This window comes from Salvelinus namaycush, chromosome 13 (genome assembly GCF_016432855.1).
Source record: "Salvelinus namaycush isolate Seneca chromosome 13, SaNama_1.0, whole genome shotgun sequence".
Lineage (NCBI taxonomy): Eukaryota > Metazoa > Chordata > Actinopteri > Salmoniformes > Salmonidae > Salvelinus > Salvelinus namaycush.
The window spans coordinates 44,614,908-44,626,867 of NC_052319.1; the positions used below are offsets into that span (position 1 = coordinate 44,614,908).

An 11,960-nucleotide genomic window follows, 5' to 3' on the forward strand; every position below is an offset into this window, starting at 1 on the left:
ATAGAAATACATATTGTGTTTTCGCTGTAAGTTTTTCTGGCCTCCGGTTTTTACTTAACAAATAATGAACACTCAAATTGTGCACTTATAAATCATAACAATTGTAATCAAAATACAGCTGTAGACAGAAGTCAAAGATCAAACATCACACATACAACTGATGTCTCTCCTGAGTTCTGCAAAATAGGAAAAGTCCCAAGTTATTTTATTAAGCCCGGAGTCCAGCCCTAGTGATGTCACTGCATACGTCATTACCTTCTACTCATCAGACCAAGCCCATACATACACAGCTATACAAACTTGCAAGAGAGTTACAATAGTTCCAGTGTTTTCTAAGGGCTCAGCAGTAAATGTCCACTACCCAAAGTTGATTTATAGAGGTATGTCTGACTAGTCCCTAATCTCTTTTACTCCCCTGGTTCTGTGTTTATCTTTGAAGTGCTTTCTCACAGACCCCATGCAATAACTCACACATCTCTCAGACCTTTTCTTTATAAGAGGCAGAGACTAGAAAATAACTGTGAAACAATTCTAAACCTTATAATGCATATATATATGGTTAATCTGTAGTCTAGGACCCTATAAATGTAGTGGGGGAGGGCTTATAACTTATAACTCCTCCCCTTCTATTAACACAACATAAGCATAGTCAATTATTATAATACATCAAACATTTGGTGCAGCCCCTATCATGACCCCAATTTGACCCCATCACTACACAGAAGATCGTACAACATTATTGCCTAATGATCTTCTGAACTTCCCAATGTCTTTTTTTATGCATTTCAGTCACATCAAACCATACTGTCTTCAGATTGAAATGCTGTCAAAAAATACTGTCAGACTTATTTGTAATAGATTGTCATAGCAATTGTCATTGTCATAAAAAAAGTTAATTGATTACATCATTTTTTTTTTTTTTTCTATATGGTGTGGTTCTCGCATTCTTTAAATATCAAAATTGGGTTGGTCACGGGCCACAAGAGTTTAAGAACCCCTGCTCTACAGATCGTCAGTAACATTCCAACTAACTATCTACTATCCTTAACCTAAGCCCTAACCCTTTATCCTAACCCTTAGTCCCCTTACGCTAAACTTTAAACCATAACCCTTATTCTAAACATAACCCTAACTTTAGCAAGCAGTTGCTTATCAACAGATAGTTTGTTGGTAGTATGAACAGATGGACTATCCAAAAACAACAACAATGACAGAGTAAAGGTTTAGCTTTACATTTTAATATATTTTCTAATTACTAATTGCAAAAATATATATAAGAACAGTATCTAAACAAGGAAATCTGTTAAAATCAGTTCAAATCAGTTACAAATGTTTTTTAAATGGAAACAAAATTATTAAAATTAGAAACTTGTCCTCTATCCAGGGCATGATGAGCAGTGTATTTATGCAGGAACAGATACCATTATGTTACTACACTAGCACTGTACACACAGTGCTTTCTAGTTATTTATTCCTGCTTGTTTAAAGACATGTTGTCACCATATCCGTGCAACACCTCTTTAATCCAGGGCATAAAGAAAGGGATTTTCATGTACACATGAGGATATTGGGAATTATCACATCTCTTAGGATAATTAAAAGCAACGATACCCTGTGCCTTGTTGTTACAAATAAGAGGTCCCCCTGAATCTCCCTGGAACACAGAACAACAGGAATTAGAGAACAGACATACAGAAGTGTGATTGTGAAAGGAGAATAAGTGAACACTTCAAAGGCTGTTTTAGTGTTCCAGTACAGTAATGTTACACATAAATAACCACTGCTTATCTGATCAACTAAAACCTGTACTGGTTGTCCTCTACAGCATGTTGGTTCTACTATTACTATAATCATTTGATCCAAATTCAATTTAGTTACCTGACAAAATCCTTTCCCGCCGGTAGTACGAGTGCACATCATTTGTTTTTTGTCAAAGTTTTTCTGCCACACGCTCTTGCATTCAGAGTTATCCTCCACCGTCACCGCCACTTCCATCAAAACGTCCGAACCCTGGTTGTTGTTCGAGTTAGTCTTGCCCCAACCAGATACGGAGCACTTGATGTTTGCTGGGATTGATCCATCCTTCTTTGGGAGTCCAATGACTTTTACATTCCTGTTCAGTTTTGCTTTAGTCTTTAACTGTTGAAAGACAAGAATAATAACACATGGCGTTTAAATTGTGTGAACCACTTCAGATATTTTAGTTGTGGATGTCTTTCATCTACATATGTATTATTAGATGAGACAACTAAATCAGACAGAAATCATGACTAAAGAGTTACATCAAAAATATTGAAACCTTCAAAAAATCCATACATGTTAGTTTTGAAGGTAAAACAAATCCATATCATAAACACTCAATTTAAAACTAACCTCCTGTCAAATTTTTAAAGTAAATACCGTAAAGAAATGTATAAAAGAAAGATGTTTTGAAGTTTACCTGGAGTAGCATGATGTCATAAGTGTGCTGGCTATATTGTCTGTGCAAGGGGTGGCGATGGTGATGTACCACCTGTATCTCTTGCCGACTCTTCTTCTCTTCTTCGGTTAGGTCGTGAGCTCCAAGGACCACCGTTAAAGGATAAGCACTAAAAACAAATCGAAACGAGTCAACATTAAACAACAAGACAGTCAACAGAGTTATTACTCATAGATGCCCCTCGAGAGACATGTAACACGATGCGTTTGTATTGGTTGTTGACTCACCCTTCCAAGCAGTGTGCTGAAGTCAGGACAAAGTCCTCTCGGATGAGCATTCCTCCACAAACACGGTATCCTCTGTGTTGCAGAGAGACCATATAGGGCCTAGAGTGGGGCTTAGCTATCTTACCACCCACAATACCACTCTCAGAGGCTCCTTGGAAGGAGGGGAAAGAGGATATCATGTTAACTATGTCTTCTGGGACACACAAGGAACAAAAAAACAACATCATTTGCGTTCAATTTGGTTAACAAATAGCTACCTCCTTTACTGTTAGCTTCAATTTGGTTAGAATTAGCTACCAGGTGATTAATTTTTGAGAATAATCAGCTGTACCTTCTTTACTAGCTGGTTATTTGTAGAGAATAATCAGCTGTACCTTCTTTATTAGCTGGTTCTTATATAGAGAATAATAAGCTGTACCTTCTTTACTAGCTGGTTCTCTGTAGAGAATAATCAGCTGTACCTTCTTTACTAGTTGGTTCTTATATAGAGAATAATCAGCTGTACCTTCTTTACTAGCTGGTTCTTCGTAGATATATAATGTATAGAATAGATCAACTCACCAGCAGAGGAAAGGAGTTGGAGGAGGATGAGGAGGTAAAGGTACATGGTGGTGGACTGGCAGAGATCTAGATGATTAGAGAGACTGCAGGTTTCTCCTCTCTATATATACCACCTTAACATGACCCCCCCCCCCCTCCCCCCCCCCCCTTCCATACTACCCACATACACAGCAAGAAGGTGTTTGGTGGTCTTGCAGATTATTCATACTGAAAGTGAAAGCTTAAGGTTGAGAGAGGTATGTGATAGACTTGGAAATTCTAAGTGGTCTCACATAATTCATTCCAAAAGCATCTTTTTAATTTAAGTCTAACAAATTACCTCATTTATTACTTACATTTATTGCAAACATAAACTTGCATTTAGAAACACATGCAGTAAGTTGACACTACAGCCAAATAAACACATCATATAATTGTCCCCAGGGAATCGATTCAATGTATTTTAAACTGTTTCAACTGCCCAGTTGAGCTGCAATGTATTTGTCCCAGTTGACTTGTCCCAGGCTGCTCCATAAAGTACTACAACCGCTTCGTCAGTGGGTCCTTGGAGTAGAGGTGGTCCATAGTTTTTTGCTAATTTAATAGGATCCCCATTAGCTGTTGAGAAAGTAGCAGCTACTCTTCCTGTGGTTCCACACAAAACATTAAACATGATACCTGCTGATATGATACCTGATACCTGATACCATGATACCTGTATCTGCTGTGCGTTTTGTTGCTGTGCGTTTTGCTGCCAACTTTACTTTGCTAGCTGACAACTTTACGTTTTGTTTTTCTTTTTCTTTTTAATTACCGTTTATATTTTTAGTTTTTCCATCAACTTTTTTTTCCCCTCATTCAACTTTTTCACTCCGGACGCTTTATCTGGACATGGTTCGTCAGCACCTTCAACAGCCGAAGCTAAGTAGTAACATTAACATGATGTCTTCTAATTGCAGTCGCTGTACTCATAATATACAGGAGAACGATCGCCTTACGGCGAGAATAGCTGTGCTGCAAGCCCAGCTTCAGACGCAATCGTTAGGCAAGGGTAATTTCAGTGTAGGAAAGGAAGAAACAGCGTCTGTGCCACCAGTAAGTACAGATAGTAACGTTAGTATAAACCCCCGCACAGTCCCCGCAGCCGGACAACTTTCTCATGGCTTCTGGAGGGAAATGCTGTAGGAATGCTCAACTGGTGTCGCTCATTCAGCCGACAGAAACTTTCAACCGGTTTTCCCCATTATGTAGCGAGTCGGAGTCTGAGGCTGAGTCTTCTCTTGTCTCTACTCCTCCCGCTACGGGGTCTGAGACGCCAAAGGCTCCAACCATTAGCTCTGACAAATTGAAAACCCTAGTCATTGGCGACTCCATTACCCGCAGTATTAGACTTAAAACGAATCACCCAGCGATCATACACTGTTTACCAGGGGGCAGGGCTACCGACGTTAAGGCTAATCTAAAGATGGTGCTGGCTAAAGCTAAATCTGGCGAGTGTAGAGAGTATAGAGATATTGTTATCCACGTCGGCACCAACGATGTTAGGATGAAACAGTCAGAGGTCACCAAGCGCAACATAGCTTCAGCGTGTAAATCAGCTAGAAAGATGTGTCGGCATCGAGTAATTGTCTCTGGCCCCCTCCCAGTTAGGGGGAGTGACGAGCTCTACAGCAGAGTCTCAGCACTCAATCGCTGGTTGAAAACTGTTTTCTGCCCCTCCCAAAAGATAGAATTTGTAGATAATTGGCCCTCTTTCTGGGACTCACCCACAAACAGGACCAAGCCTGACCTGCTGAGGAGTGACGGACTCCATCCTAGCTGGAGGGGTGCTCTCATCTTATCTACCAACATAGATAGGGCTCTAACTCCTTTAGCCCCACAATGAAATAGGGTGCAGGTCAGGCAGCAGGCTGTTAGCCAACCTGCCAGCTTAGTGGAGTCTGCCAATAGCACAGTCAGTGTAGTCAGCTCAGCCATACCCATACCCATTGAGACTGTGTCTGTGCCTCGACCTAGGTTGGGCAAAACTAAACATGGCGGTGTTCGCCTTAGCAATCTTATTAGGATAAAGACCTCCTCCATTCCTGCCATTATTGAAAGAGATCATGATACCTCACATCTCAAAATAGGGTTACTTAATGTTAGATCCCTCACTTCAAAGGCAGTCATAGTCAATGAACTAATCACTGATCATAATCTTGATGTGATTGGCCTGACTGAAACATGGCTTAAGCCTGATGAATTTACTGTGTTAAATGAGGCCTCACCTCCTGGTTACACTAGTGACCATATCCCCCGTGCATCCCGCAAAGGCGGAGGTGTTGCTAACATTTATGATAGCAAATTTCAATTTAAAAAAAAAAAAATGACGTTTTTGTCTTTTGAGCTTCTAGTCATGAAATCTATGCAGCCTACTCAATCACTTTTTATAGCTACTGTTTACAGGCCTCCTGGGCCATATACAGCGTTCCTCTCTGAGTTCCCTGAATTCCTATCAGACCTTGTAGTCATAGCAGATCATATTCTAATTTTTGGTGATTTTAATATTCATATGGAGAAGTCCACAGACCCACTCCAAAAGTCTTTCGGAGCCATCATCGACTCAGTGGGTTTTGTCCAACATGTCTCTGGACCTACTCACTGCCACAGTCATACTCTGGACCTAGTTTTGTCCCATGGAATAAATGTTGTAGATCTTAATGTTTTCCCACATAATCCTGGACTATCGGACCACCATTTTATTACGTTTGCAATCGCAACAAATAATCTGCTCAGACCCCAACCAAGGAGCATCAAAAGTCGTGCTATAAATTCTCAGACAACACAAAAATTCCTTGATGCCCTTCCAGACTCCTTCTGCCTACCCAAGGACGTCGGAGGACAAAAATCAGTTAACCACTTAACTGAGGAACTCAATTTAACCTTGCGCAATACCCTAGATGCAGTTGCACCCCTAAAAATGAAAAACATTTGTCATAAGAAACTAGCTCCCTGGTATACAGAAAATACCCGAGCTTTGAAGCAAGCTTCCAGGAAATTGGAACGGAAATGGCGCCACACCAAACTGGAAGTCTTCCGACTAGCTTGGAAAGACAGTACCGTGCAGTACCGAAGATCCCTCACTGCTGCTCGATCATCCTACTTTTCCAACTTAATCGAGGAAAATAAGAACAATCCAAAATTTCTCTTTTTGATACTGTTGCAAAGCTAACTAAAAAGCAGCATTCCCCAAGAGAGGATGGCTTTCACTTCAGCAGGGATAAATTCATGAACTTCTTTGAGGAAAAGATCATGACCATTAGAAAGCAAATTACGGACTCCTCTTTGAATCTGCGTATTCCTCCAGGGCTTAGCTGTCCTGGATCTGCACAGCTCTGCCAGGGCCTGGGATCGGGAGAGACACTTAAGTGTTTTAGTACTATATCTCTTGACACAATGATGAAAATAATCATGGCCTCTAAACCTTCAAGCTGCATACTGGATCCTATTCCTACTAAACTGCTGAAAGAGCTGCTTCCTGTGCTTGGCCCTCCTATGTTGAACATAATAAACAGCTCTCTATCCACCGGATGTGTACCAAACTCACTAAAAGTGGCAGTGATAAAGCCTCTCTTGAAAAAGCCAAACCTTGACCCGGAAAATATAAAAAACTATCGCCCTATATCGAATCTTCCATTCCTCTCAAAAAATTTAGAAAAAGCTGTTGCGCAGCAACTCACTGCCTTTCTGAAGACAAACAACGTATACGAAATGCTTCAGTCTGGTTTTAGACCCCATCATAGCACTGAGACTGCACTTGTGAAGGTGGTAAATGACCTTTTAATGGCGTCAGACCGAGGCTCTGCATCTGTCCTCGTGCTCCTAGACCTTAGTGCTGCCTTTGACACCATCGATCACCACATTCTTTTGGAGAGACTGGAAACCCAAATTGGTCTACACGGACCAGTTCTGGCCTGGTTTAGATCTTACCTGTCGGAAAGATATCAGTTTGTCTCTGTGAATGGTTTGTCCTCTGACAAATCAACTGTGCATTTCGGTGTTCCTCAAGGTTCCGTTTTAGGACCACTATTGTTTTCACTATATATTTTACCTCTTGGGGATGTTATTCGAAAACATAATGTTAACTTTCACTGCTATGCGGATGACACACAGCTGTACATTTCAATGAAACATGGTGAAGCCCCAAAATTGCCCTCGCTAGAAGCCTGTGTTTCAGACATAAGGAAGTGGATGGCTGAAAACTTTCTACTTTTAAACTCGGACAAAACAAAGATGCTTGTTCTAGGTCCCAAGAAACAAAGAGATCTTCTGTTAAATCTGACAATTCATCTTGATGGTTGTAAAGTCGTCTCAAATAAAACTGTGAAGGACCTCGGCGTTACTCTTGACCCTGATCTCTCTTTTGACGAACATATCAAGACTGTTTCAAGGACAGCTTTTTTCCATCTACGTAACATTGCAAAAATCAGAAATTTTCTGTCCAAAAATGATGCAGAAAAATTAATCCATGCATTTGTTACTTCTAGGTTAGACTACTGCAATGCTCTACTTTCCGGCTACCCGGATAAAGCACTAAATAAACTTCAGTTAGTGCTAAATACGGCTGCTAGAATCCTGACTAGAACCAAGAAATTTGATCATATTACTCCAGTGCTAGCTTCCCTACACTGGCTTCCTGTTAAGGCAAGGGCTGATTTCAAGGTTTTACTGTTAACCTATAAAGCGTTACATGGGCTTGTTCCTACCTATCTTTCCGAGTTGGTCCTGCCGTACATACCAATACGTACGCTACGGTCACAAGACGCAGGCCTCCTAATTGTCCCTAGAATTTCTAAGCAAACAGCGGGAGGCAGGGCTTTCTCCTATAGATCTCCATTTTTATGGAACAGTCTGCCTACCCATGTGAGAGACGCAGACTCGGTCTCAACCTTTAAGTCTTTACTGAAGACTTATCTCTTCAGTAGGTCATATGATTGAGTGTAGTCTGGCCCAGGAGTGTGAAGGTGAACGGAAAGGCTCTGGAGCAACGAACCGCCCTTGCTGTCTCTGCCTGGCCGGTTCCCCTCTCTCCATCAATCAATCAATCAATTTTATTTTATATAGCCCTTCGTACATCAGCTAATATCTCGAAGTGCTGTACAGAAACCCAGCCTAAAACCCCAAACAGCTAGTAATGCAGGTGTAGAAGCACGGTGGCTAGGAAAAACTCCCTAGAAAGGCCAAAACCTAGGAAGAAACCTAGAGAGGAACCAGGCTATGAGGGGTGGCCAGTCCTCTTCTGGCTGTGCCGGGTGGAGATTATAACAGAACTATGCCAAGATGTTCAAAAATGTTCATAAGTGACAAGCATGGTCAGATAATAATCATGAATAATTTTCAGTTGGCTTTTCATAGCTGATCATTAAGAGTTGAAAAACAACAGGTCTGGGACAGGTGGCGGTTCCATAACCGCAGGCAGAACAGCTGAAACTGGAATAGCAGCAAGGCCAGGCGGACTGGGGACAGCAAGGAGTCACCACGGGCGGCAGTCCCGACGCATGGTCCTAGGGCCCAGGTCCTCCGAGAGAAAGAAAGAGAGAAGGAGAAAATTAGAGAGAGCCAAGATTTTCAAAATGTTCATAAATGACAAGCATGGTCAAATAATAATCAGGAATAAATCTCAGTTGGCTTTTCATAGCCGATGATTAAGAGTTGAAAACAGCAGGTCTGGGACAGGTAGGGGTTTCGTAACCGCAGGCAGAACAGTTGAAACTGGAATAGCAGCAAGGCCAGGCGGACTGGGGACAGCAAGGTGTCAGCATGCCCGGTAGTCCTGACGTATGGTCCTAGGGCTCAGGTTCTCAGAGAGAAAGAGAGAACGAGAGAATTAGAGAGAGCATACTTAAATTCACACAGGACACTGGATAAGACAGGAGAAGTACTCCAGGTATAACCAACTGACCCTAGCCCCCCAACACATAAACTACTGCAGCATAAATACTGGAGGCTGAGACAGGAGCGGTCAGGAGACACTGTGGCCCCATCCGAAGAAACCCCCGGACAGGGCCAAACAGGAAGGATATAACCCCACCCACTTTGCCAAAGCACAGCCCCCGCACCACTAGAGGGATATCCTCAACCACCAACTTACAATCCTGAGACAAGGCCGAGTATAGCCCACAAAGGTCTCCACCACAGCACAAACCAAGGGGGGGCGCCAACCCAGACAGGAAGATCACGTCAGTAACTCAACCCACTCAAGTGACGCACCCCTCCTCGGGACGGCATGAAAGAGCACCAGTAAGCCAGTGACTCAGCCCCTGTAATAGGGTTAGAGGCAGAGAATCCCAGTGGAGAGAGGGGAACCGGCCAGGCAGAGACAGCAAGGGCGGTTCGTTGCTCCAGAGCCTTTCCGTTCACCTTCACACTCCTGGGCCAGACTACACTCAATCATATGACCTACTGAAGAGATAAGTCTTCAGTAAAGACTTAAAGGTTGAGACCGAGTCTGCGTCTCTCACATGGGTAGGCAGACTGTTCCATAAAAATGGAGATCTATAGGAGAAAGCCCTGCCTCCCGCTGTTTGCTTAGAAATTCTAGGGACAATTAGGAGGCCTGCGTCTTGTGACCGTAGCGTACGTATTGGTATGTACGGCAGGACCAACTCGGAAAGATAGGTAGGAGCAAGCCCATGTAACGCTTTATAGGTTAACAGTAAAATCTTGAAATCAGCCCTTGCCTTAACAGGAAGCCAGTGTAGGGAAGCTAGCACTGGAGTAATATGATCAAATTTCTTGGTTCTAGTCAGGATTCTAGCAGCCGTATTTAGCACTAACTGAAGTTTATTTAGTGCTTTATCCGGGTAGCCGGAAAGTAGAGCATTGCAGTAGTCTAACCTAGAAGTAACAAATGCATGGATTAATTTTTCTGCATCATTTTTGGACAGAAAATTTCTGATTTTTGCAATGTTACGTAGATGGAAAAAAGCTGTCCTTGAAACAGTCTTGATATGTTCGTCAAAAGAGAGATCAGGGTCAAGAGTAACGCCGAGGTCCTTCACAGTTTTATTTGAGACGACTTTACAACCATCAAGATGAATTGTCAGATTTAACAGAAGATCTCTTTGTTTCTTGGGACCTAGAACAAGCATCTCTGTTTTGTCCGAGTTTAAAAGTAGAAAGTTTTCAGCCATCCACTTCCTTATGTCTGAAACACAGGCTTCTAGCGAGGGCAATTTTGGGGCTTCACCATGTTTCATTGAAATGTACAGCTGTGTGTCATCCGCATAGCAGTGAAAGTTAACATTATGTTTTCGAATAACATCCCCAAGAGGTAAAATATATAGTGAAAACAATAGTGGTCCTAAAACGGAACCTTGAGGAACACCGAAATGTACAGTTGATTTGTCAGAGGACAGACCATTCACAGAGACAAACTGATATCTTTCCGACAGGTAAGATCTAAACCAGGCCAGAACTTGTCCGTGTAGACCAATTTGGGTTTCCAGTCTCTCCAAAAGAATGTGGTGATCGATGGTGTCAAAGGCAGCACTAAGGTCTAGTAGCACGAGGACAGATGCAGAGCCTCGGTCTGACGCCATTAAAAGGTCATTTACCACCTTCACAAGTGCAGTCTCAGTGCTATGATGGGGTCTAAAACCAGACTGAAGCATTTCGTATACATTGTTTGTCTTCAGAAAGGCAGTGAGTTGCTGCGCAACAGCTTTTTCTAAAATTTTTGAGAGGAATGGAAGATTCGATATAGGCCGATAGTTTTTTATATTTTCCGGGTCAAGGTTTGGCTTTTTCAAGAGAGGCTTTATCACTGCCACTTTTAGTGAGTTTGGTACACATCCGGTGGATAGAGAGCTGTTTATTATGTTCAACATAGGAGGGCCAAGCACAGGAAGCAGCTCCTTCAGCAGTTTAGTAGGAATAGGATCCAGTATGCAGCTTGAAGGTTTAGAGGCCATGGTTATTTTCATCATTGTGTCAAGAGATATAGTACTAAAACACTTAAGTGTCTCTCCCGATCCCAGGCCCTCGCAGAGCTGTGCAGATCCAGGACAGCTAAGCCCTGGAGGAATACGCAGATTCAAAGAGGAGTCCGTAATTTGCTTTCTAATGGTCATGATCTTTTCCTCAAAGAAGTTCATGAATTTATTACTGCTGAAGTGAAAGCCATCCTCTCTTGGGGAATGCTGCTTTTTAGTTAGCTTTGCAACAGTATCAAAAAGAAATTTTGGATTGTTCTTATTTTCCTCGATTAAGTTGGAAAAGTAGGATGATCGAGCAGCAGTGAGGGCTCTTCGGTACTGCACGGTACTGTCTTTCCAAGCTAGTCGGAAGACTTCCAGTTTGGTGTGGCGCCATTTCCGTTCCAATTTCCTGGAAGCTTGCTTCAAAGCTCGGGTATTTTCTGTATACCAGGGAGCTAGTTTCTTATGACAAATGTTTTTCGTTTTTAGGGGTGCAACTGCATCTAGGGTATTGCGCAAGGTTAAATTGAGTTCCTCAGTTAAGTGGTTAACTGATTTTTGTCCTCTGACGTCCTTGGGTAGGCAGAAGGAGTCTGGAAGGGCATCAAGGAATTTTTGTGTTGTCTGAGAATTTATAGCACGACTTTTGATGCTCCTTGGTTGGGGTCTGAGCAGATTATTTGTTGCGATTGCAAACGTAACAAAATGGTGGTCCGATAGTCCAGGATTATGTGGAAAAACATTAAGATCTACAAC

General features: G+C 42.2%; 1 protein-coding gene across 1 annotated transcript; it reads right to left on the reverse strand.

Moving 5' to 3' along the window:
• Positions 1 to 1,458: 1,458 nt before the first annotated feature.
• On the reverse strand, positions 1,459 to 3,315 carry LOC120058552 (granzyme H-like). Its single transcript, XM_039007337.1, has 4 exons — positions 3,268 to 3,315; positions 2,707 to 2,857; positions 2,441 to 2,588; positions 1,459 to 1,654 (listed from the first exon to the last, which is right to left on the reverse strand). Exons 1-4 carry the CDS (start codon positions 3,311 to 3,313, stop codon positions 1,469 to 1,471), a joined length of 531 nt encoding a protein of 176 aa, XP_038863265.1. The 5' UTR covers positions 3,314 to 3,315; the 3' UTR covers positions 1,459 to 1,468.
• Positions 3,316 to 11,960: the final 8,645 nt, after the last annotated feature.